The following is a 27377-nucleotide window of genomic DNA, read 5'->3' on the forward strand; positions in this document are numbered from 1 at the left end:
CGCGGGTTGAAGTTTTTTCATTTCTCCCCACTTGTGTTCGCTCGCTAACTCTGCTTGCTGTCGTGCAAGTCTTTCCAAATCTTCATTCAGTGACTTGAACTTATTCACCCACATGTCTGAGGCCTTCAAGTCAGCAGCTTGTAGATCAAAATCTCTGACGGAGACACTGGGGATGTAACTCAGGTTGGCGCTGTCCACTGCATACTCGTGTGGGTGGGTGATGAACTTAAAAAAATGAGTGTGCTCAGGAAATTCTCCCAAGTGCGCTTTAATGACTGCAGGGGATTAGATGTGAAGCCCGCTAGCTGCTAGAGATCAAGATGTTGAGCAGGGTCGCTTGCTATGCATGCATCTTTAAACTCTCTCAGTTTTTCAAAGTGTAGTAAATGACCTGTTTCAATGTCAGTGATGAAGAGTTCCAGCTTGTTTTCAAATGCAAACACTGCTGTTGAAGTAATAAGACTGCATTTCCAACGCCTTGCGTTTTCACATTGAGCTGGTTCAGATGTTCAGTCATATCCACGAGATAGTAGAACTTCAGGAGCCACTCAGTGTTACCTAACTCGGGATGCTTGATGTTTTTCATTTCAAGAAAAGTCCGGATTTCACTCAGACAAGCCGCGAAACAGCTGAGCACTTTCCCTCTTGATAACCAACGCACATTGCTGTGCAGAAGCAGACCAGGATAATTATTCCCAACTTTTTCCAGCAGTGTTTTAAACTGGCGATCATTTAAAGCTAGGACAACAGTAAAGTTGACCACCCAAATGACCAGCGATATCACCTTACCAAGCTGCTTGCCATACATCTGAGCACAAAGCGCCTCCTGATGTAGGATGCAGTGAAAACTTAGGATGGGTCTCCTTTCATGTTCATGAAGAAGCACTACGAATCCTTTGTTTTTCCCCACTATGCACGGAGCACCATCAGTACACACAAATAAGTTTATCCATCAGTAGATTTTTTTCTTTAGCGAACTCAGGGAAAGACTTGAATAAATCCTTCCCTCTTGTTGTCTCTTTCATAGGCAAAACAGCAAGACTTTCCTCACGTAGTGTGTCACCAACAGCATACCTTGCAATCACGCTGAACTGGGATAAATGGCTTACATCTGTTGACTTATCCAAAGCGAGAGAAAAGAATGGTGCTGCATTAATGTCCTTCACTTGTGTTGCCTCAATTTGATTTGCCATCATGATGGTACGATCGTGAACAGTTTTTGCTAACAGAGGCATGGCGTTTATTCATTTGATTATCTTGTCTTTATCCGAAAAGTCGTCAAAAAGTTCATTGGCAACATCAAGCATGAGTGTTTTGACATACTCCCCATCTGTGAATGGCTTTCCGTTTCTCACAATTGCTAAAGCACCAGCAAAGCTAGCTGAATTCCAGTCACCTTGTCGGGTCCAAACACGGAGTTGCTGCTGACTAGCTTGTACTCTGCACAGTAGCTCTTGACATGCTTTCTTCCTGCTGTCCCCTGCTGGATATTTCGATGCAAATGTATTATAGCGTGTGTCGAAGTGCCGCTTTATATTTGACCGTTTTATTGATGCAATTTTATCATTGAATATTAGACACACTGCAGAACCTGCTCTCTCCTCCAAGGTGAATTCCTCTGTCCATTCCTGCTGAAAAGTATGATACTTCTCATCTTTTTTTCTTTTAGCCATCTTCTTCGTCAAAAGGGTTTCTGCAACTAGCTAGCTGACTACTTGATTAAAAGGAGGGAAGTTTACTTCCTGACCTCACAACGACCCGTGTATGTTATGCATTATCGAATAAAAATTTGGTGTTGTCCTGGAGGACAGCTGTGATTGGCTCCAGCCACCCGCAACCATGAACATGATCAGTAGGAAATTAATGGATTATAATACATGAGAATGTTTTATGTTTGTTTTTTTTTGTATTTTTCTGAAGCTAGAAACGGGGAGAGACAGTCAGTCAGACTCCTGCATGCGCCCAACCGGGATCCACCCGGCTCGCCCACCAGGGGGCGACGCTCTGCCCACCAGGGGGCGATGCTCTGCCCCTCCGGGGCGTCGCTCTGCCGTGACCAGAGCCACTCTAGCGCCTGGGGCAGAGGCCAAGGAGCCATCCCCAGCGCCCGGGCCATCTTTGCTCCAATGGAGCCTCGGCTGCGGGAGGGGAAGAGAGAGACAGAGAGGAAGGAGAGGGGGAGGGGTGGAGAAGCAGATGGGTGCTTCTCCTGTGTGCCCTGGCCGGGAATTGAACCCGGGACTCCCTCATGCCAGGCCGACTCTCTACCACTGAGCCAAATGGCCAGGGCCTGTTTTATGTTTTTAACATTATTTTTTTTTATTATTAAAGATTTGTCTGTGAGCCAGATGCAGCCATCAAAAGAGCCACATCTGGCTCACGAGCCATAGGTTCCCGACCCCTGGACTAAGAATAGCCAGGTACCACTCTACGTGTGAGATGTATAATGATGAATTCAACACAGTGTTTCACCTCCTGGACCCTGTGTTCCAGTGGGGAAAGCAGACGATAAACCCTGTAACAGAATTAGAAAATCTTTTTGTGTTTTTAATATTGATGTCTGTCTAGTATGTTGAAAAACTAAGGATAGGAATTAGGTAAATGGAGCTCTATGGGGCATGTTAGAAAGAAGTAGACCCCAAGGACAAATCCATTTGGTCTTTTTCTTGTTTTTATTTTCTGAATATTTTTGAAGGCAATACAATTTTCACCCCCCTCAAAGCTTCTAATGAATGTCAGGATTCCAAAAAAAAAAAAAAAAGAGAATTTATAGGAGAGAGATTAACTACAGCTCTAAAAATAGCCCTTTCTTTCAGAAAGCCTTGTTTTGCCATCTATTTTATAACTGGCAGGAAATAACAACCCTCTAGAACTTATTTGGATAGCCCCGGCCACTAAGGAGAATGTGCTCCGACGTGACCTCAATTACAGACTGATTTATTTAAAAATATATAAAGAAAGATTAAAAAATTTCTTCTTGGCCCTGGCCGGCTGGCTCAGCGGTAGAGCGTCAGCCTGGTGTGCGGGGGACCCGGGTTCGATTCCCGGCCAGGGCACATAGGAGAAGCGCCCATTTGCTTCTCCACCCCCCCTCCTTCCTCTCTGTCCCTCTCTTCCCCTCCCGCAGCCAAGGCTCCATTGGAGCAAAGATGGCCCGGGCGCTGGAGATGGCTCCTTGGCCTCTGCCCCAGGTGCTAGAGTGGCTCTGGTCGCGGCAGAGCATCGCCCCCTGGTGGGCAGAGCATCGCCCCTGGTGGGCGTGCCGGGTGGATCCCGGTCGGGCGCATGCGGGAGTCTGTCTGACTGTCTCTCCCCATTTCCATCTTCAGAAAAATACAAAAAAAAAAAAGAAAAAATTTCTTCTTAGTGGCTTTTGCCAATGAAAAATAGATTTTGATAAATGGCTTCTTATTTGTCGTTATTGAGGGTGGTGGATATGTATGAGGGGGAGATGATTTCATCATGCTGTATTAGAAAATATTAATATAGGCACCATTAGGTTATTTTCTTTTTTGTGTGTGACAGAGAGAGGGACAGATAGGGACAGACAGGAAGGGAGAGAGATCAGGAGCATCAATTCTTCATTGTGGCACCTTAGTTCATTGATTGATTTCTCATATGTGCCTTGACGGGGGGGGGGGGGGGCGCTACAGCAGACCGAGTGACCTCTTGCTCAAGCCAGATGAGCCCGTGCTCAAGCTGGTGACCTTGGGGTTTTGAACCTAGGTCCTCTGCATCCTAGTCCAATGCTCTTTCCACTGTGCCACTGCCTGACCAGGCACAATTAACATATTTTTAAGACAGAACAATCTCCACTTTTAAAGCTTCTTTATTTAACTCATACATCAAGTAACTTCTTCATGGCCTGTATATGAAGTGCTCTCTTTGCAAGAGGTATTTTCTAGTCATTTAATTATTAATTATAGATCTGTTCAGTAAATATTTATTGTGTACTTACCATGTTCCTGGCACTACTATATGTTCTCAATGCAATTTGTACCACCATCAACATAGACAGATCCAATGATGCCAGTGACCTAGTAATACCTTCCTTAAAGCAAAAATTATTACAGTTTATGGACGATCAAGAAAGGGCCGTTTTCCATAAGGTACAAGAAGGAGGGAAATTAGTTCCCCAAGATAGCTATGGTCACATACTTGATGGTCTTTAGACTTGACCAAATTTTACATAATCCTTTTAAAATGTGGCATCCAGATTTTGAGTGAATTCTTTACTTTTTTTCTGGTGCTCCAATTAGATGTGTATTTAACCTTCTCATTCTCTGTCCCTTGATCTCTCATGTCTTCTCTTTGGCTCTGTATGTTGCATTCTATATAAGCATGTTCCAACTGTAGTGTGCTTGTGAATCACCTGCGTGTCTTGTTAGAATGCAGGTTCTCATTTCCTGGGCACAGAGCAGGGCCTCAGATTCTGCATTTCTAACTAAGTCCCAGGTGATGCTGATGCCACCACTCGACAGATTATAATATGAGGAGCATGGGTCTATGTGATTTTCTTCAGATCTAACTGCTAGTTCATTAATTTTCTTTTTAGCCATGTCCAATTTTTAATTTAATGTATCTAGTGAATTTTTACCCTTAAATTTAGTAAAAATATTTTTTGATTTTACAAGTTCCACTTGATTCCTTTCAAATGTGCTTGGTCCTTTTTCAAAGTATTTTGTTCTTTTATTAGAATTTCTACTCATTTACCTTGATAATAAATTTAAAATTTTTATGGTCCATTTTAGGTTATTCTTTTATCTACAGGTTATAGAGGACAAATTTTTTCCATTTTTGGCATCTGTTGATGCTCCTTCATAGTAGCTTGGACGGTCCCTTTTTCCTTGTTATGTGTAGTTGTTGGTTTTTACTTTTTTTATTGTGAACTCATTTCCAGTAGGGGGTGTGTGTGTGTCTGTCTGTCTGTAGGTCTGTTGGTTTGTTTGTCTGTCTTAGGTTGTGAAAGTGTTCCTACAAGTTATTTCCACTTGGGTACCCTAAGGACTTACTGATCCCGAACCAATATTGATGTTAATTTCTTGTTTTGTAGTTCCCACACCGTGCAGGATACTGTAAATGCAGATTCTATCCAGGATTGTAGTTTTAATAGCCACCTGTTTATTTCCCCTAGAAGGCCCTGGTCCAGGGTGAGCATCCTCATCACTTTCTGGTAGGTAGACAGTTTCCAGCCCCCCCCCCCACTTCTCTTTGGCTCCAGGCTGTGCTGTTTTCCCTGCCCACATGGGCTCCTTAGAAGTTCTGCTTTTCAGAGTTTGCTGTTTTACTGAATTGACTACCTATCTGGAGGTTTACATCCTTAGCTTTTAATCTGTCCTGTGAATACTCACCTGGTATATTTCATATTGGCTTCTTTTTATTGAAGATTATCTGGCCCTTTTTCTAATCTCAACCACACGGGCTAGCTTTGAGTATGATGGTGTTTTAAAGAGGAATCTTATTTTATAGTATGGGATTTCTAAATCATAATTATTTCACAGAGGGTGGCTCCCACCCCTATATTAATTATTCTTCTCCCTCAAAAATGGAATTCTGTTTTAGTCTCCTAAAGATAAGAGTAGTATATGGTAGAAACAGACTTAAACCTCTTTTAGGAATTAAATGATATAATTAACACAAACTTCACCTTGAGTGTGTCCAAGTCTTGCGCAACAAAGAATGTTCAGTATAGATTCTGCTGCATCTTCCTAGACTTCAGTAATTGCAGCTCTGTCATAATTATGTATCTTATACAAGCAATAATAGTGATGGCAGGCAGTCTTCACGGGGTATTTACTCTATGCTGAGGACTGTGCAAGTACTTCATATAGATATTTTTCACTTAACCCTCTCAACAGCTTATTGAAATCATCTCTGTATTGAAAGTGAGGCTCAGAGAGGTTAAGTGACTTTCCCAAGGTCACAGAGCATTAAGTGGTAGAGCTTGCACCCACTCAGTCAGATTCCAAAGTATATGCCATTGACCACGATGCTTCCATATTATCATCGTCTGCAAGTCTCTCTTCACACATCCTCAGTCTTTATCTGAGTTTCCTTCTTTTAGGATGGAAAACTTTGATTCTTATGAATTGTAATTTCATTAAAAATTCTTTTTGTTTAAAGAAAAAGGGTATTGGGTAATTGAAATCAGATTGGAGTGGAGGCTTTGTTGATGGAAGTACACATGGGATGTAGGCTGAGCGTTCAGTGTAATTTTTCTTTCCATCAGCTAATTTTTAAAGCGTTAAGCACGTAGATTCCGATACTAACAGTGAAGATTTAAATTCTCTTGAGAGCCCGGAGGTGTGAAATAATTTTCTGGCAGTGCACATTTTACGTTTTCAGTCTTCCACCTCATCTTAGTGCACCTGGAGCGCTGAGAATGCTCTTTTGCGCTTGCTGCGAGCAGCCAGACCCCTCATTCTGGCTTCATCTCCTCCCCCCTCCACATCCCTTCACCACTCCGTTACCTCCCAATGCTGCTTCAGATGTTGTTGTCATTGGGGAACTTTGGAAACATCCAGAGTCTTCCCGGTCCGTAAACAAACTGCTGCTCAGATCTGGCACACAGCTTTGTCCAGGAGACAAGGAGTTAAAAAAACGAAGTCTGGACTGTGAAGGGCTGTGAAACGGTCCTAGGGGGCGCTGTCGCGAGCTCCGGCAGTGACTCATGCTGCTCTGTCACTCAGATCAGCATTGGCCCCTGCCACGCAGGCGGCCAGGTGGGGTTACAGCCAGAGCACGCACAGAGTGGGGAGCATCAAGCCTGCACTGCGGGGGATGTGATGCCTGGCTCACCAACTCGCTGGGCTGGCCTGCCACCGACGCTTCAGCCTGCAGCCATGGTAACGCTGCTGGCCGGCTACACCCCTGGGAGCCCACCGCCATGGGCAGCCTCCTGGTGACTGATGGACGAGTTTCCACCTCCCTGACTGAGAGAGTTTAGTAGGTCTGCAGCAAGTGGAAAAGATGTAAGATGCCCCTAGCTGGGAGTCATGCCTTAACGAGGTAGGACGCCGATGTCCTTCGGTGCATTCACACCGTCAGTGTGCAGGGGTGCTGTAAATCATCGGGAAGAACTTTATTTGGGTGGTGTTTCATTATGCTGATTAAACTGCAGTGGATTCAGGGGGCATGCTTGAGCTGGGGAGGACGGAGAATGAACTAAAAAATAAAAAGTGGTTGATAAGAGCTCTGAGTATACTCATCGGGATATGAATGAGCCAGACCGCAGTGCTACCCTAACACGAGTTACATGCCCCCAGATCCTCTCCCCTGCTCCTCCCTCTCCTTCCCATTAATCCATGAAGTGTAGAAATTCCACCTCATCCCAACACTTAGCGCTAAATATTAATAACGTAGACCTGTCTGAAAGAGGAAATGAATAGGGTTAGGTCATCTGGCATGCTGGCACCAGCCGGCTGATGCTCTGTGGAAGCTTTCTGGAAACATCAATGATGAGTGATGCGTGGCTTGCTTACATGAGTTCCCCTGAGTGCTTTCTCTCCACCAAGTGACCTGTTTGAGTTTATCCTGCAGTTTATCCCAGCAGGGAAGGCAGCCTGTCTGCGGGTGGGTGGCCATGTTGGCAGGGAAGGGGTTAACCCCTTGTTGCTGTAAGAGCCCAGGCTGGGGCTGCCTGTGGGAGCGAGCGAGACTGAAAGCAGGCGCTGCAGTGCCATAGCAAACGCTGAAGGAGCGAGAGGCTTTTCTCCGCAACAGTGTTGAATCCGGCTGAATTTTTCTCTCTCCCCTCCCCTTCTTGTTTTTCTTTAACCAGCTCCTCCCCCCTTCGTTCCCACCCTCAAGTCTGATGATGACACCTCCAATTTTGATGAACCAGAGAAGAATTCGTGGGTTTCATCCTCTCTGTGCCAGCTGAACCCCTCGGGCTTCTCGGGCGAAGAACTGCCGTTTGTGGGGTTTTCATATAGCAAGGCACTGGGGATTCTTGGTAGATCTGAGTAAGTGAGAATTTGACTTTCTAAGGGACCTGCATTGATGCAAGGTGTACAGAGCCCAAAGGTGGTGGTGGTGGTGGTAGGGTGGGGGGAGTGCCGTGGAGAGAAGCTGTTAACCAGGCTGCGCTGGGAAAAGCAGTGTACCTGTTTGGGCTTTGGAAGGGCGGACCATTAATATTCTCATTTTGCTGTGTTGAAGGTACCTCCTCCTGCCCACAGCATCGTAATTGTCAATTGGGTACTTTGGGTTAGTTTTTCAGTCTTTGGTCTTCTTTAGAGGGGAGGAGATAGTGGGAACTACCTAGCAGTGCAGATCCTTGGTGGAAGGAGAGATGTGCAGGGTTAAGATGAGCTGTCCATTTATGCATCTATCTACCTAGCTATCCATCTCTTTTAGGCAGGTGGATAGAGATTGCTGTCTCGGCTGTGTTGAACGGAACCTGCAAACTGTGTCTCGAGGCTTCCCGTTGGGTTTAGCTGAGCTGCAAGTGGCCGTACAGCAGTTCTAACAGAGATGGTGCTCGGCTCCACTTGAAGTCTGCCGAAAGATCCGGGCTCTGGCAACCGAGCCTCTCGGGGCCAGCAGAGCGCTGGCAGCCAGAGAAAGCCCGCTACCTTCAGCCCCCGGGAGGGAGTGTGATATAGCCAAGTCACTGACTCCCAGAAACGGGGCTTCACAGGGGAAAAACCAAACAAACCTGGAGACTAGAAAATGGAAGTGTAAATATCACTGTAAACCTCTTGACACGATAGATCTTCCTCCGTTCTTGAAAAAGCTAATGAAAAGCGCACTAGCACGGCACTTGGGACTGGAGGGTCCTGGCTTCCAGCCTCTTGGAATTTGTCTAAAATGCAGTCGCCTCTGTGGATGTAGGCGCTCCGTGTCTTGCTTCGTTCTCATGATCTGATGACATTCTGTGTTCAGAGGCGTGAGTGCCCCGCAGGTCCTGAGCAGCTGTGCTGTTCCCCCGCTGTCCTGGCTCCCTTACTTGGAGGCTCGCAGGGTAATGTTGGGTAGTTAGTTGCTGCCCACTTTCGGAGATGAGCAGAATTTGGTTTTCTCCCTGGCAGCATTCATTCCTGATTTGTTGTGCTTGCAGCTTAGATGACAGTTTGAAGGGATGTCATGCTGGTTCTTAGACGGTGTCTCCCCTTGGGTGCTATTTTGACAGTAATGTTCCTGAAAAGATTTCAGACTATTGTGGGGAATTGGGCAGTTGACATGAGATGAGGTTGAGGGCTGTGATTGAATTTGAGACAGATTGTTATTAAGGAAGATGCTGAAGTGGTCCTTCTTCCTGCCTGGGGGCTGGGTTTAAAATTTGGGGTTTGATTTTGGTTGTGTTGGCTGTGCCTTTCTGGCTCATTTGCTGTGCAACCCCAAACCAATCTGGATGACGGGGGGAGGCAGAGAGCTGGCTAGCTGTTGAATGTGCTGTCGGATGGATTTGAGATGCTCCAGCACAGCTGGAGGTTTTGCACAGGCATCGAAGAGCAGGGCAGACGTGGAAGCCTGACGTTAAAGGATGCATGGTTAGTGGGCAGCTTAACCTTGACACACGCAATACATTGAAGGTCACCAATCAGAGTGGAAGGTGATGCGTGGAGTGTTCTTGTTCTGGTCAGTAGTGTGCTGGCCAGGTCTGAATGAAAGCTTGCATAGGGTGCTAATCAGTGATCTGAAAAACCAGTGAGGGCTCCAGGGAATTAGATTTCAGGGGCAAAGGCAGAATGATAGGGGGGAATCTTAGGCACAGCAATTAATCTGAAGCAGAGTGTGATTAATTGCTTATTTTTCAGGAAGACTGTAATTGCATCGTTCTGCTTCTCACCAAAAGCTCAGTTAAGGGAGCTCAGACAGGGCATCTTAGTGTTAAGGCCCAGGCTCTCGATAAATATTTGTTGATTTAATTTACTCATGATCCTTTTCCCCAGATTGTATTTATATTGCTCTCTGTATTTGAAGATAATGCTGTTTCACCTTTGGTAGTTCAAAATATATCTCCAGAGCATAAAATGAGCTTCTGTTAATGCCTCAAGAGAGTGCTTAATAAGATTCTCATTAAAAAAAAAATCCATGCAAACAAAATGGTGTAATTCTTATCTGGAAGATGGAATTGTAGTACCTGTTTATGGGGGAACTTGAATGCCTTTTCTATGCCAATTTGGGGTTGGAATCAGAAAGATTTCTTTGGATCTTACGTCTTCTAATGTGATCTTGCCATCGGACTTGGCTCTGCTGCCATGACCCTGGATGTATTGGACTGTTATTATTTATAAATTTAATAGAAAAGATACAGTGATGAAATTACTTAGAATCCCCTGCACTTTTGTTGATGTGTCTTTACAAAATCCGTTTGGAGGTGGCGGGAGGCATTTTCTGGGTGCCACCATCACTACCCTGGGACCTGGTGTTTCTTCCTGAGTTCTCCTTCTGCCCTCCCTGTTTTCAGCATCACGGGTTTTTGTTTACACACATTGATTACCTGTGCTGTTACTCACTCTTCTCACCACCAAGGAAATTGCAGATGTTGCTCTTCTGTGCTGGGTAAATTGACCTCAGATCTGCTACCAGTGAATTGAATGAAATGTTCAGTGGCGGAGCTGAATGAACAAGAAATTTTCACAGTGAGAATTATTTTAGTTGTTGCAATCATCTGTTAGGATCCCATTTTGGGGCCCCCAGACCATTTCTAAGCCAGCCTCTGAGTGCATCATTCTTTCGGGGTTTAACAAGGCTCTCGATTTCAGCATTCTGTGCCTGAATTTTAGTAGGAGTTCCTCATAGGCTGAGTTGGAGGGAGTAGGACAGATTATTCTACAGAACTAGTTTTGGTTGCTTTTGGGGATTATGGCACAGTTGGTTGGTGCAGGAGAGTGAGTGAGTACTCTCCTCTTTTTCTTTTTAACCAATAAGAACTCAAACCACATCCCCAAGTTCTGAATGCCTGGTGGTTCCTTTGAGCTTCTGGTTGCTTGAATTTCACGGTAGCAAGGGAGTAACAGAAATCAGTGCACTCAAGGTTTCAAAATTAAATGGGTCCCAGCTGTCTGCCCTCCCCTGTCCTCATGGGCGCATCTCTCTAGGTCCCTTCTTCCTCGGAGAGCTGAGGCACTGCCTCACTGAAGCTCTTGCTGAAGCTGCATTTCTGCAAACCTTCAGTATAAACTCTAGAAGAACAGAGTCAGTTGGTTTTATATTTTGTGTTAGTTTTACCTGGCTGGCTTATTGATTTTGGAGAGGTTGAAAATCTTGGGGGAGCAATGGGATCTCCATGAGACTGGATGGTGGGATGACAGTGTCTGAGTAGGCTGTGTTCAGGATGGGGGCTTACTCTTTGGCTCAAGGCTTTTTCCTTTCTTTTTGGGTGGATCTGCAAATTCTGTTTTCGAGCCAGCCATCCAAACATGGTGGGGGGAATGAAAAATGGCTGCCATCGTTGACTTCCGTGTGTTTAGAGAACTGGTTTTTGGTGCCTCTTTTTTGCTCTACTGGGGGTCTCTTTTCATGCCAGTTTCCTCAACTACGAAGTGGGGCAATGATGATACCTTCTCTGAGGGCTGTTGGGAGGATCATGTGAAGCATTCAAAGCATTTGATCTAGTACCTGGTATGTGGAAAAGTCTCAATAAACGTTCACATTTATTTTTGTTATTACTAATACACTATTCTATATATACACAGTACCCTGTTTATGCCAAGAGGATATGGGAAGAACTCAGCGATAATGAAGTCATCCAAAGTCATGGCAGACCAGAAACCCAGCTTTCTAGGCCCTAGGAATTTTCTGCTAGAGAAGCTTAAATGTCCTGACCAACCACAAGTTGATATACAGTTACCAAATACCTATAAGTAGAAGAAGGTGGTTGTTGGGGTGGAGTGGATTGGGGGATAGAATTAGAAGGTGCAGCCCTGGCCGGTTGGCTCAGCGGTAGAGCGTCGGCCTAGCGTGCGGAGGACCCGGGTTCAATTCCCGGCCAGGGCACACAGGAGAAGCGCCCATTTGCTTCTCCACCCCTCCCCCTCTCCTTCCTCTCTGTCTCTTCCCCTCCCGCAGCCGAGGCTCCATTGGAGCAGGGATGGCCTGGGCGCTGGGGATGGCTCTGTAGCCTCTGCCTCAGGCGCTAGAGTGGCTCTGGTCGCAACATGGCGACACCCAGGATGGGCAGAGCATCGCTCCCTGGTGGGCAGAGCGTTGCCCCATGGTGGGCGTGCCGGGTGGATTCCGGTCGGGCGCATGCAGGAGTCTGTCTGACTGTCTCTCCCTGTTTCCAGCTTCAGAAAAATGCAAAAAAAAAAAAAAAAAAAAAAGGAGGTGCAGTCCCAGAGTGGGTTCCTTTCCATCAAGTTGTACAAGTCAAAGCATATATGTGTGAAACAGTTCAGGGAACACCAAGCAAACACCTTTGCTGCAGAATATCACGGTACAAATTGGATATCTAATTGTTTTAGGAGAGTCAGGAGAGTAAGGCAAAATCCAGTGTGGGGACACTTAATGGGTAATGCTGGTTCACATTTCTTGCCAAATTCCAGTATGATCATCGTTGGAATGTCTGTTCATTTCTCCTAGTCAATTGTGATCACAAGGTCCGGGCTGGGTCTTATTCATCCTGCATTGCCTGGGGCACTGGGCACAGTAGACCCTCATTAAATGCGTGTTGGGACTGAGTGTATGAGCCAGGGGTCGGGAACCTATGGCTTGTGAGCCAGATGTGGCTTTTTTTTTTTTTTTTTTTGCATTTTTCTGAAGCTGGAAACAGGGAGAGACAGTCAGACAGACTCCCGCATGCGCCCGACCGGGATCCACCCGGCACGCCCACCAGGGGCGACGCTCTGCCCACCAGGGGGCGATGCTCTGCCCATCCTGGGCGTCGCCATGTTGCGACCAGAGCCACTCTAGCGCCTGGGGCAGAGGCCACAGAGCCATCCCCAGCGCCCGGGCCATCTTTGCTCCAATGGAGCCTTGGCTGCGGGAGGGGAAGAGAGAGACAGAGAGGAAGGCGCGGCGGAGGGGTGGAGAAGCAAATGTGCGCTTCTCCTATGTGCCCTGGCCGGAAATCGAACCCGGGTCCTCCGCACGCTAGGCCGACGCTCTACCGCTGAGCCAACCGGCCAGGGCCCAGATGTGGCTTTTTTGATGGCTGCATCTGGCTCACAAACAAATCTTTAATAAAAATAATAACATTAAAAATATAAAACATTCTCATGTATTACAATCCATTCATTTCCTACTGCTTATGTTCATGGTTGCGGGTGGCTGGAGCCAATCACAGCTATCTTCCGGGACAACATCAAATTTTTATTGGATAATGCATAACATACACGGGTCATTGTATGGCTCTCACGAAATTACATTTTAAAATATGTGGCGTTCATGGCTCTCTTAGCCAAAAAGGTTCCCGACCCCTGGTATAAGCATACTAATGGAAGGTAAAATATTTGGCTTGGCTTTTTAAAAGACAGTGATTTGGATGAGTGGAGTGGAATGTAGAGAGAATTTCAGGGCAGAGTGATCACAAAAGCTCATCCTTACAGGGTATCAGCTGTGTGCCAGGCTCTGTTCCAAGCACTTTACACAGATTAACTCAAAATGCACAGCAGCCCAGAAAGAAGGTACCATCATCACTCTTATTTTACATGGGAGGAACCCAGGCACAGAGAGAGTAAGCAACTTGCCCAAGGCCACACAGCTCAGAGTGACTCAGCTGGGACTTGAACCCAAGCAGTGTGACTGTAAAGTCTCTTAGCCACTGTGCTATCCTGCCAAGTAGACATGCCACTGTCAGGAGAAATTGGGAAATTTGTGTGAGGTCCCCAGGTACACATGCTTGTCTGAAGTGGAGAATGACAAGCAGTGAGTGTGGGGCAGAGTGGGATGAGAACCAATAGGTGATGTCAGTGCAAAATGATTTTGTTTTTAATCTCTGAGTTTATTGAGTAGGTGAACTGTGTAGCTCTTAGATTTTTCTCCTCTTCTAATTTGAAACTCTTACCTGGTGAATGTGTGTATGTGTGTGTGTGCGTGTACACAAACCCATGCATATATATATATAGTCTTTCTTCCTGAGACTTCTTACTTGTTAGGGTCTATGTTTGGCAAAGAAAGGGAACCGTGTTGACCTTGGTCTCCATCATATCTTTAGACTGATCATGTACAACTTGCTCAATAAGCATTTGGTGAATCGATCTAAATCATTTTTATGGCTGCAGCTTCATTTGTTGATGACTCTATGATCCGTGTCTATCCAAATCTACATTTTACACTTCCAAGCTGCTGCCTGTCATCTCTCCTGGGGTGGATTATTCCAGGGGAAGACAGCCTGAACTCTGCACTTGGCCCTACCTTCTTTTTTATTGAAATACATGGGAAGATCGGGGAGTCTTAAAAATTGTTTTCCTTTCCACATCCAGCCCAAGGTCGTTTGCCATTGTACATACTACCCCCAGGTCTCTATTGCAAAAAACTTCACCTGTGTTTTGATTTAAAAAAAGCAAAAAAGCAACAACAACAGAATCTGCTCTGGTACACGAAGGTATGCACCCCCTGTCCTCCCCAAATAGGTTAAAAAAATTGTCATTTGCTCCTGCCCATGGTTACTGCCCTCAGGTGCCCTGTGTTGCTTCCATTCCATTATCTGGACCAGATGCCTAACATTCCCTTCTGCTGTGTTGGGTTCTCTCCTCTGGATCATTCAATTTCTTCTTTTTCTTAGTCAAGCACATCTTGTTCTACTTGCCTTATTCTGTTCTCTATTTAGATCGGGCGTGCTTGCCTTGCAGGCCTGGCAGGACTATTCCGCCGCCTTCTCGTTTGTCTTAAAGATACCTTTAGGAAATCGAGTCCAAACCATCCCAGCCCAATCCTGAAGATTAGGTTCCAAAAGATCTGTCAACTGTGGTTTTTTTCCTCTTGCTGGCCTACACATGCTAATTTGCACGGTTGCCTCGGATCCCTAAAGAAGACAGTAATTGACTAAATGGTGCTGTATGTTCCCAAGCCGTGTGCCAGTTTGGCAACTCTTCCTTTGCCTAAGTGAATGTCTCTCAGTTCACTCTGTTTCACTGATCTTTTGTCTCCTGACCTCACTCACCTTCTTGTCTCTGACAAATTTCCAGAAAGAACAGCCTACACTCAGTGCCCCCTTCTCAGCCTCTGCAACTTCAAAAATCGTTGTCCCAGAAGCTGCTGATTCCATCCAACCACCAAATCCAGTGATTTCCACCTCACCACGTGATACCGCTTTCTTCTGGGAACATGGTTTTCTTTCTAACTCTCTGCCATTCTCACTCCTTTGTGGGTGTCTTCTTCTGTTTCAGGCCCTTAAAATGTATACACCATTCCCTAAAGTTCCCTCCTCAGTTCTCTTTTCAGCCTGTTCTTGGTGATGTCATTCTGTTCCTTGACTTCACCTCTCCTCGCCTCATGGCCTCCCTCCCAGTGTGCCCTGTGTTCATCACTGTCAGGATAGTCTACCAGTTCTCACCATCTCTGTCCTCTATTCCCTCCCAACACAGGCTCACTTGCTCACTCCGTGAGCCACTAAGTGCTAGGTTTGGCTTCCTCATTTCATTTAAGAAACTAGCACGTTCCCTACCCTTCTAGACAAGAAAACTGAGTCATCTTAAAACTCTTTTCCACCTCCCCTGCCATCTCATCAGCTGCCAAGACCATTAAGTTGTGCCTCTAGGATGGCATTTGCATCTGTGCCCATCTTTCTGTCTTTACTGCCACCCCTTATTGACTTTTGCTTGGACTATTGCAGTAGCCTAACTCACTCCTCTATCTCCAATTTCCTTGGCTCTAATCCATTCTCCACAGAAGGTGGAAGTCTTCCAAATCCCAGGTTGCTTTGGATGATGTCATTCCCTTGCACAGAACTTCTATAGTATCACAGTGTGCATGGAATTAATGGCCACTCCTGAACTTGGTATGCAAGCCTGGTATGCCAAGACCTCAACCTGCCTTTCAGTCATGACACCTTCTTGTCCCCTATGTCTGGCCAAGCTGTTCAAGCTCTTCGAGGACAGGGACTGTTTTCTATCTTGTGCCTTGCCCCTGGCAGGTCTTCAGTGAACATTTGTCAAATTGAATTAGACTAAAGTGGCCAGGCATTATACCATTTTCTTCTGCACAGTTTACACAACTGCTAATGGAAACTGTCATCTGTTGAGTACTTCCTGTGTGCCCTGAACTACGTTGAGTGCCTTACATGCATTATCTCATTAAGTACTTACAATAACTCTATGTACTCTCCCAGAACTATGCTGATAGCCTTCCGTGCATTAGCTCATTAAGTACACTCTGTAACTATATGAGGTAGCCACTGTTATCCCCATTTTATAGATGAGGACACAGAGGCTCAGCGATGTTGTTTGTTTGTTTGTTTTTCTGAAGTTTTATAGGTAGTAACAGATGTAAGACTTACACCCATGGCTGCCTACCTCTAGGACCACCATCTACCTTGTCTCTCAAGTCATGACTTTGCTAGATTATGCAGAATCTAAGGAATAGTCTAATAAGAACACCAGTAAAAGAGCTGACATTACTGATAACTCACTCTGTACCAGCCACTGTTCTAAATGGTTGACAAGCATTCTCATTCAGTCCTAACAACAACTGTTTGTTTTACAGATGAGGAAAGTGTCGATCAAAACTCTTGGGTTATTTCTTAAGTTTCATGCACCTTGTACGTGGCAGAGGATGGCCAACTTTTTCACCGCTTAACTTTAGAGCTGATAGAAGCATTCTTTATTTTTTGGAATGAACTATCAATACATATATAGCACAGACTTTGGGATCACAGAGACCTGGGCTCAAATCTAAGCTCCACTCCTTGGTCTATGTATAAGTGGGGGTTATAATAGAGCCTGTCTGTTGGGCTTGCCGTGGGGAATGGAGAGCCCACAGGGCTGGCACTGGGAGCAGAGTGAATTTTCATTTCATATTTGTCATTGTTATTTAGGCTAAGGGTGGGCCTAAGAGTGCTTTCAACTCTCTTTTCTTTCCTGCTTCCACTTTATAAGACATCTTGCTGGTTTCTGCCCATTGAGAGAGTCAGACTCCATGTGGGGTGCCTGACAGAGGTCCTAATATTGCCATTCAAGTTTTTACTCTGGAGTCTGTGACATGTAGGTTAAACCTGTGCCTTCCATAAAACATGCTTGAGGCTTCTGATAGGGTCCATTTCAAAGGGTCTGAAACCCAGTGCTGGGGAGGGAGGAAGTTTACTGGGCCCGGCCTAGATGTCACATGCTCCCACCCACTTTTGAGTGCTCAAGTGTGGGAAAGTGTGTGTGTGATTGTGACATTGCTGTTCCAGAACTGATGTTGGGCATTGCTTGTGCAAGGGCTGGAAGTGTTTCTCATGCTGGCGCGATTGAAGCCCTGCTTGTTTTCCTTTGCACATCATTCATTCACTTAACACATATATTGTTCTAGGCTTTGTGAGCTAACTATGAAAAAGGCAGATAAGTTTCCTGCCCTTAAGGAGCTAGCATTCTGTTGCAGGGTAACAGGATAAAGAAGCTCAAGAAATTTTCAGATGGTAGTAGGGGCCCTGAGGAAATTAGGACCTAGATGAGGAATGACTAGGAATGACCACATTAGTCCGAGGCCAGGACTAGCCTGTGGGTGTCCAGTGAACAGGAAGCACATTGGAGTGGCTGGAGCCCGGGATGCATGGTGAAGGTGGTCTGAATTCTGGTAGGTGGGGTCTTGAGGTTTGGATTTTGCTCTATAGACGGTCCCTGATTTACAATGGTTCAGTGGTTCAGCTATAGTTTTTCAGCTTTACAATGGGGCAAAAGCGATATGTGTTCAGTAGAAATCGTACCTTGTACTTTTATCTTTTTCTGGTACAGTACTCTTTCATGATGCTGGGTAGCTGCAGCCAACGACAACTCCCCGCCAGGCACATGATTATGGGGGTAAACAATCCCTGTTTTTTTTTTTTTTTTTTGATATTGTGTTCTGAGCACATTTACGGTAGGCTAGGCTAAGCTATAATGTTTGGTAGGTTAGGTGTATTAAATGCATGTTTGACTTAATATTTTGAACTTAATGATGGGTTTATTGGGATGTAACCCCATCACAAGGCAAGGAGCACCTGTAATTGCATTGAGCAGGAAGCCTTTGCAGGATTTTGAGCAGGGATGTGGACTATCTGGTTCTCATTTTACAAAGGGCCCCTCTAATATTGTGTGGTGGACAGTAGGGCAAGAGTTAGATTCAGGGAAGTAGCTTAGGTTACAGCAGCCTTCCAGGCAAGAGGTGGAGGTATGTCAATGAAATTAACCTGCAAAGCTAGGCACTAGCTTAGAGATTACATGAGAAACTATGCTTTTATGAATAAAATGATTCTTAATTTTTTTACTTACTGATATTAGAGAGAGGGAGAGAGATTGATTTGTTCTACTTTCTTTTTGCATTCATTGGTTGATACTTGTATGTGCCTTGACTGGGGATTGAACCTACCACAGTGGCATATTGGGATGACACTAATCGACTGAGCTACCTAGCCAGGGCCAATAACATGATTTTAGTAAATGATTATTGAGTTACATATTAATTATTCCAAAGCAGATGCTCTCATTCAACTGTTGACCTCTGCTGTGTGTGTGAGTGTATGTGTGTGTGTGTGGTATGTGTTTGGTTAGGGGTACTCCAAAGCCAGCTAGACCCTGAAACCCTTTAGAATAATAGTATTTTTGATATTTCCAAGTGTTCATGATGGACAACACCGTGTATTTTAAATGGGTTTATAAAGTCAGTTCATAAATTTCAGAATGCTCAATCTTAAACCAGCTTATTTTTGGAGCAGAATGCTGATGAGTTCTTTATTTTTTCCCCCATGTTACATCTTGCAGTGGCATGTATTTTTAGTGCTGTTGGCCACAATTAAGGTAGGGCCCTCAAGCTGAGCTAATTTTGATTCCCTCTTTTTAGCCTCCAGTCTCCATTCTTGGTAATCTAACGGATGTCTGTGAAAGGCGATGTGTGTGATTTGTGAATTGGTAGCATCTTCTGCAGTCTTGGGGTTCTCTTCCTAAGGGAATGAATGGATGGCTTGATGCTTAATCATGATCTTCATTATTACAGTAGTGATTAGTAAGTGCTTAACACACGCACTTGCTCATAAGACAGAAGTACAGATTGTATACTCTTTTGATGCGGAATATTCTGTTAATAGCTTTATTAGGGTGTTTTTGGAGTTATGTGGATTATTTATAGACATTGGGAAAACCGCATTTTATCATCTTTACTTAAGTGATGAAGTTCCATGTAAAGCAATTTTTAGGTCACATCTAACACATTAAAAAAACCCAATATTCTTCCTGCTGTAGCAGTAACTGCCAAGCCCACACTTCCCTCTGTGTCATATACCATTACCTCTATTAATACTCTTTGGGCCTCTTTAATTATAAAAGCAGATGTGTATCAAGAAGTGATGTTGATTTCAGAGTAAATTTTTCTAGAAAATAGAAGCTGGGAAAAAAAGAAAAACCCAAACTTGTCTTCGTGCAGAAGAGACAGCACTGCTGTATGTGGGTGGGTGGCTGCATGCAGCCGCTGCTCAGAAGTGCCTTTTCTCTCCATGGGGATAACTGGTTGTATGTCAGGGATGTGGCCAGGAGGAGTAGGCAAGCAATGTGTGGGCAGGCTGCATGTTCTTTTATTAGCATCCTTATTGTACTCCTCGAGCCTGAAGCTTGAACCAGCCTGGGCCTCTACAATCTGTGCTGTTTCCTTTTAATTACCACCCCTGAGCCAGCAAGCAGTGGAGAAAGAGTTGTTCATTGGGTGTGTATGGGTTGAGCTGTTTCTGGGGGTGGCTGTGGACTGATCTGGCCAATGGATGTTCTTTGGTTCCCGGCTGTCCTGGGCTCAGGCTTAGAGTTGATCTCCCAGCACCACATAGCCCATCATGGATAGAAGTTTCCTCCCCTCTGGGGTTCCTTTCCCTTTCCTCCATGACCTTGCTCCTGTGAGCCTCTCTAGACTTTTCTTGGGTTTGTGCAAAGGCATGCACCAAGCAGTAGCAGAGCTGGGATTTGAACACACAAGCATTGGGTTGTAGAGCCCAGCTTTGAACTCTAGCTCTACTGCCCTGCACCTGCACCCCAATCATCATAATATAGAAAAACATAGAGGCCACAGGGTAAGCTGTTCCTTCCTAAACATCAGTGCATGAGATAATAATCCCCAGCATAGGATCCTGGGGAAGATTCAGTGAGGTAACCTGTAGAGCACCAAGCACAGTTCCCAGTAAGTGCTCAATATATATGCATTATTATTATTATTATTGTTGTTATTATTACTATGATTATTTTTAGAGAGAGAGAGGGACAGACAGGAAGGGAGATAGATGAGAAGCATCAACTCATATTTGCAATACCTTAGTTGTTCACTGATTGCATCTCATAAGTGCCTTTACCCGGGGGCTCCAGCCAAGCCAATGACACCTTGCTTAAGCCAGTTACCATGGGGTCATGTCTGTGATCTCATGTTCCAGCTGGATGAGCCCGTGCTCAAGCCAGTAACCTCGGGGTTTTGAACCTGGGACCTCAGCATCCCAGGCTGATTCTCTATCCACTGCACCTCTGTCTGTCTGGTCAGGCTAAATATGCATTATTATCAATGACAAAGGTAGTGGCATTAATTCTGTCTCCTACATTGCTACTTCCTTGAGGATAGGAATGTGGCTTCCTTAACTTTATAATTTGATAACCTGCAAAGCACAGTTTCTCAACTTGGCACAATTAACATTTTGGGTTGGATAATTTCTTGTGGGAGGTTATTCTGTGGATTGTAGCATGTTGAGTAGCATCTCTGGCCTCACCCATTAGATGTTAATAGCATTGCAGCCCCAGTTATAAAAGTAAAAAAATCTTCAGACATTGCTACCTCTCCCCTGGGTGACAAAATTGACCCTCATTGAAAACCACTGGTTTACAGGTACCTCTCATGGGATATCTTTCCCAATCTATGTCTGTCTATCTATCTATCTATCTATCTATCTATCTATCTATCTATCTATCTATCTATCATCATCTATCTCACATACACATTCACTTATAGAAGGTGGTCCAAAAATACTTATTGAAGTTTGGGAATTCTGAGAACAGAGGGAAAATGGAAGACTCTTAAGTCAATAGGTAGACCTCTGTCCTACTCCAGGGTTAACAGAACTTCATGATTAGATAGTTTCTTTACTGTAATTCTGTGCCCATCACCCATAGCTTTGAGTTCTAACCCGATACATGATCTTTTGCAAACTTTCCTTAATGCACCAATAGCATCAGCCCTTTAAATAATACCACTCTTGATAATTTTAGACCAGCTGAGTTGCCACTTGTAGAGGACAGGGCCCTATTTGGTCATAGTCAGGTGGCTCCGAGGCCAGCTTTGGTTCGAACCTCCCAAACTAAGATTTATATTATGGTCAATTCTATAATAATGCAGATGTCAGCCAATAATTTGCTGTTGCTTTGAAAGTCAGAAGGATGGGTAATGGAATCTTAGAAAAAAGTAAGTTGTGGTAATATTTCAGAATATCTATTCGGAGGAATCTGTTTATTCAAGAAATAAATATTGAGAGCTTATCATGGATGCTAGAGATTGAACTGGCCAAAGTGTCTGCATGAAAAATGAATAGACTGCAGATATGTTAGGCTGAGCTATGTTAACTGCTTCTAGTGTGTTTCTTTTATAGAAATTCGTGAAAGTGATATATTTTAGTTGACTTATTAAAAACTAGGGGCATGGGAATGGTCTTTGATCATCGTCTGAAACATGCACATTGTCTTGAAATTTATAGCCCACCATGATTAACTTAGAAATTGTGTTCCCATTCAAAGAGTGACCAAAGAGCATCAGCACCAAATGGCATGGCCACCTTGTACCAAATGCTGAGGACAGTCATACCATGAGTTTTAAATGCCTACTAGACCCTCAGTCACTGGTACTTTCTTCTAATTAGCACTGTGGTCCTCAATCCTGTGTGTACATTAAATCACCAGGGAGCATATTAAAAACGGTGCTGCCCACGCTGCACTAGTAGTCTATCTGTCTCTGAGTTAATTGGTCTGGTTGGGCCCTGGACATCAGTTTTTTTTTTAAAGACTTTATTTTTTTTAGAGCTGTTTTAGGTTCACAGCAAAATTGAGAGGAAGGTTCAGAGATTTCCCACATACCACCTGCCGCTGCTATTAACATCCGCCACCAGAGGGGATGCATTTGTTAGAAAGGATAAACCTGCACTGATGCATCATTGTCACCCAAGTTCATAGTTTGCACTGGGGCGCAGTCTTGGTGTTGCACTGTTCTGTGGAGTTGGACATTTACCTAACAACACCTGTCCAGCGCGGTAGCATCACACGGAATATTTTCACTGTCCAGCATCAATAGTTTTCAAAGGCTCTCCAGGTGACACTAATGTGCAGGGGAGTTCCGGAAAGCTGCGATGCCCTTTCCCATCCTGTAGCCTCATGCTCCAGTCCCACAATTGTTTATGGGAGTGTTGCTATAAGCAGGGTTTAGTCACAGAGTTCTTACCATAGCTTTTTTTTAGGTGATTTTTATTTTTTTAAAAAAAAGATTTCCTCAGCTCCTTTATTCTGAAGAGCTCTTAATTGCTGTACTTAGAACTTGTAAACAGTGAACGTTTGTCAAGTATCACAATAAAAGAAGAATGAGGGAGTTGGCCCTTGGGTGATGAGGAGGGCCGTCCTTTGTCTCGGAGAGTGCTGACAGGTGGGTGGGGCTGCACAGCTCTTTGGTTCTGGGCCCCAGTTATGATTGACTTCAATGAGTTCTTCATTTTGGGGGTGAAAAAGCATTCAGCTTTGCAGCCACAGCACACTGTAAGCACCAAACACTGCTGGAGCCTGCCCTCTCCGTGTATCATCAAGGTTTGGGGGCCATTGTCCGTCCCATCACCATGAACCACGGAATCGTTCCTCTAGCAGGGTCGTCAAACTTTTTATAAAAACCGCCCACTTTTGCAGTGCTGGTCAACCTGGTCCCTACCGTGCAACCAAACAGCGCCGCGATTGGCCCATCATGAAAGCTGGAACGCCCACTAGTGGGCGGTAGGGACCAGGTCTACCAGCACTGCAAAAGTGGGCGGTTTTTAACAAACTATAGAAATGATCCCTGAAAGTATAGTCTTAGTGGGCGGTTTTTATAAAAAGTTTGACAACCCCAGCTAGAGGGCGCCAGTTTTGTGCTCGGGCACTCAGAGCTGTGGCCTGTGTTATGATCTTGGACTCGTGTCATTGTGTGTGACTTACTGACATGTGGGTGACTCTTGGTTCCTGAAGGACCAGTGAGCCCCTCTGTGGATCATCCCTTCCTCCTTGGGTGGTTTGGGCCTTCTCCAGCTTACCCCCAGAGTGAAGTCAGGAATAAAGGAAATAACAATGTGACTCAAGTCATGCTAAGCAACCCATTACATCTCAGATTAAAAATAAAAATGTGTGTGTGTGTGTGAAATGTGTGCACACATGCGTGCCAATGCACAGGAAATTTAGGTAGAATATAGGCTGAGAGGTATAGAAAATGGTTAAAAATTTTGGCCAAAAGTTGGATTTTCAAAAGGATTTATTTTTGGATTTCAGGCCCTGTTGCCCATTTCTATGAATAATCAACATTTGTTTTAATGTGAATAATAGCACAGAGGGAATTCAACACCCTGAATTGGATTATTTCAGGCAACTGTTTAGGCTTATAGGCTATTTATGACATTGCATGGGTAGTAATGATAAGAACGACAGTGGCAGTAGTAAATGGTGGGCATTTATTGAGCCCTTGTGATGTGTCAGGCACTGTGCTGAGGCCTAACATGGGTTCTCTTCTTTAATCCCCGCAGGGACTCTTTGAGGTAGATTGAGAATTATCCCCATTTTATGGACCAGAAAACTAAAGCTTAGAAAGGTCACACAGCTAGTGAGTGGTGGAGTCAGATTTTGAATAGAGCAGCCTGACCCTGGGTGTCGACTTGCTTGGCTGCCCTGTAGTGTATTTGTAGGGAGCTGTCAGCTGGGGTTTGGCAAGACTGCATCATCACACCAACCCTTGTCACTGGGCGGGGAGCTCTGGGGAGAGAGGTGTTCTGAGTTGCTGCAGAGAACTGACCTCTTTTAGGCAGGGAAATAGTTTGGATCAGCAGAAAGCAGAACTTTCACCTGTTGGTAAGATGTGTATGCTCATTGACAACCAGTTCCTGCAACCCTGTTTCCAAGGCAACAAACATGGGGCTGTAGGACAGCGGTGCACTCTGCTGCACATCCCTCTCTGTGTGAGAACCTTGGCAGGTTGTCACTCTGGCCCTGCCCTTCACTATTCCCAGTGTTCAAGCCCAGGAGCCAACCACTGTGGGTAGCTGTCCTGGATGCAGTGTCATTTCCCCCTGTAAGTAACTGCTTCTTGGGATGAGGCAGAGTATGTGAGTGATACACACAAGTATGTCCCTTCTGTGGGGAGAGCATCCTTCTAACACACTCTCATGAGGTCACGCTGCATCATTTTTGTGATAGTTTCCTGAGGGTTCTATCAGGTATCAAATCAGCCCCCCCCCCCAGCTCTCTATTGAGACCAACAAACACCATTTAGTAACTGGCAGGTTGCATATCCTCTCTGGGCCCCAATTTCCTCATCTATAAAATGAGGATAATAAATTGTATCTGCCTCATAGAATCACTGTGGGGAATAAAGTGTTAAAACATGTGCTGAGTTAGGACAGAACCAGGCATACAGTCAGTGCTCGATAAATGTGTGAGCTTTCTACGGCTGCTGTAATGAATTAGCACTCTTCAGTGGCTTGAAACCGGACACATTTATTACTGTAGAGCTCTGGAGAGCAGAAGTCTGAGATGGGTTTTACTGGGTGGAAATCAAGCTGTAGCCAAGACTGCACTTTCTGGAGACCCTGGGAGACTCAGTTATCTCACTGCCTCCAGCTTCTACAGGTTGCCCAGATTCCTTGGTTTGTGGCCCCTTTCTCTATTTTCAAAGCCAGCAGTGTGGCATCTTCAAATTTGTCTCTCTGATTCTGACCCTAATTATGTTGTCACATCTCCTTCCCTCTTAGGCTTCTTTCTTTTTGTAAGGACCCTTGTGATATTGGACTCTACCAGATAATCCTTATTAATCTCCCCATCTCAAAACCCTTAATCACATCTGCAAAATCTCTTTTGCCTTGTCAGGTAAGCAGATTCACAGGTTCTGGAGATTAGGATGTGGACATCTTGGGGGAGGGGCATTATTCAGCCTACTGTAATATGCCTTAGCAGTTTGTATAAAATGAAACAGAACCAACAGGTTAGCTTGCGGGTGGAAAAGACAATAATTTGATCATTGTAGTAATGGATAGCATTTATTGGGTACTTGCTCTGTTAGCTGTGTTCTGCCTCAGGACTGGGTCATCTATTATCCCGCCTCCTTAGAGCTTGTTTTCTTCCAGAGCTCTGGATGGCCTGTACCTTCTCAGCCTTCAGGCCCTAGCTCAAATGTCACCTCCTCAGAGAAGCCCTCCCTGATGACCATAATTTAAAGCAGACCCTCAACCCATTTTCTCTATCATATTGCATCACCCTGTTTCATATCATGTCACTCTGTTTCCTTTTCTGACAGAAGTTATCATCATTTGTAGCCTTTCTGTTTGTGTGTCTGCCTGATGCATTCTCACCTCCTTTTGTGGAATGTCAATTCTAGCAGGGCAGGGACCTTGACGTCTTGTTTACTGCTATTCCAGTGCCTGGAACAGCTTCTGGAAAATAGTAGGTGCACAGTACACATCTGCTGAGTAAGTGAATGAAGCCAAGTAGGCAGGACACTCGCTACGTTTGATGTTCACGCTCTCCTGTGTGAAGGTCCTTTTTATTATGATTCCTCCTCATCGATATGGAAACTGAGTCTCAGAGAGTCTGATTCATTGCCTCAGGTCAGTGGCCACTGAATTTACATCCAGGTCTGCCTGCTTCCAGAATTCTTACTTCCTTCCACTTCCCTGCCTCCTGGTCTTGACGTCATTGGAAGCTCTGCTGATGGCCACAGAACTTGGGAAGGTCCGTCATCTGTATCGTAGTTTCTGAAAGCAGCTTTTCAGGCCCACCTGCTTGCCACCTTGACTTTGGTTTTCTTCTATCTAGGTCTGTTGTGTTGGGCCTGGACTCCCCTGCCAAGATTAGCTCCATGGAAAAGAAACTTCTCATCAAAAGCAAAGAGCTGCAAGACTCCCAGGACAAGTGTCACAAGGTATTTATTTCCGCAGCCGGCCTCTCTCCTTGCTCCAGGATCCTCCCGTCAGTATATGCCAAGGGAGCCACCTGGGGCCGCTGCTGGCACTGAGCCACCTGATCCATACAGAGCGAGCGAGGTGCTATCTCCCTCGCTGAAGTCACACCTCCGGCAGCTCAGAGGGAGATGAATTCGGGCCTTGACGTTGCTGTAAATCCTTTAAATCTTAACCAGAGGAGGCCCTGGATTTAAAACTGCCCGTTCTTCGGCATGACCCAGCCAGATGTCTGCGTCTTCCGGCAGGTGGCGTGGGTCCTCACCTGTGGCTGAGGTGCATCCCATCTGCTTTGAGTGATGCGAAGTCTCTCTTCTTAGTCCTTTAAAACTCCTGCTTATGTAACTGCGGCCACGGTGTTGGTTATGCTCAACGTCTCCTAACACTCACTGTGCCTGCCCAGGGGCAGCTTTCTGGAAGCTCATAAAAGTCACTACTTGCCCGGGACTCCTAAGAGTGCAGACAAATACGTAACTCCTTGCCCTATCCTGGATTTGTCCTCTATATCTTTGCAAGGAGATGGGGGGGATCAAGATGGATTTGGGGTAAAATTAAAGTGACGTCTGCAAAAAACAAACCAAACCAAAAAAGCAAACAGGTGAAAAGTGATGATTGTGGCTTTCTTGCTCACTGGGTTAGAGAAGTGATCAAGTGTGAACCGAGACTTGAATGAGAGGAGTGACTTAGCATTGTGACTACCCTTACGAAGAACTGTGTGCTCCCAGGCGAAGAAACAATGGTATTTCCATCCCAACCTTTGGTGAAATAGAGCCAGCCCAGACCACCAGGTGGTTTCGGAGGCTACTTGAGATTTGATAGGTCCCAACGAACCTCCAGGGGCCCTTTAACCTGTCGATGTGTTTATTTCAGATGGAGCAGGAAATGACCCGGTTACATCGGAGAGTGTCAGAGGTGGAGGCTGTGCTTAGTCAGAAGGAGGTGGAGCTGAAGGCCTCTGAGACTCAGAGATCCCTCCTGGAACAGGACCTTGCTACCTACATCACAGAATGCAGTGTGAGCCTTCCCCAAAGTCCCCTTCCCTTGGAGGTGGCACTTCTGTTGTGTGTGTCTCATCCTGTTTCATGACAGCTCCATGAGGCACATCACAGCCAATGGCAGAGAG

General features: G+C 45.2%; 1 protein-coding gene across 5 annotated transcripts in view; it reads left to right on the top strand.

Moving 5' to 3' along the window:
- CIT (citron rho-interacting serine/threonine kinase) overlaps positions 1–27377 on the top strand; it is a 166008-nt gene that overhangs the window by 58024 nt on the left and 80607 nt on the right. For all 5 annotated transcript variants that reach the window (XM_066370788.1, XM_066370789.1, XM_066370790.1 and 2 more), the window contains exons 9-11: positions 7781–7964; positions 26112–26217; positions 27125–27268. In XM_066370788.1, coding sequence (XP_066226885.1) covers positions 7781–7964; positions 26112–26217; positions 27125–27268 — 434 coding nt within the window. The remainder of the gene's footprint in view (positions 1–7780; positions 7965–26111; positions 26218–27124; positions 27269–27377) is intronic.

The sequence above is a fragment of the Saccopteryx leptura genome, chromosome 2 (genome assembly GCF_036850995.1).
Source record: "Saccopteryx leptura isolate mSacLep1 chromosome 2, mSacLep1_pri_phased_curated, whole genome shotgun sequence".
Taxonomy (NCBI): Eukaryota; Metazoa; Chordata; class Mammalia; order Chiroptera; family Emballonuridae; genus Saccopteryx; species Saccopteryx leptura.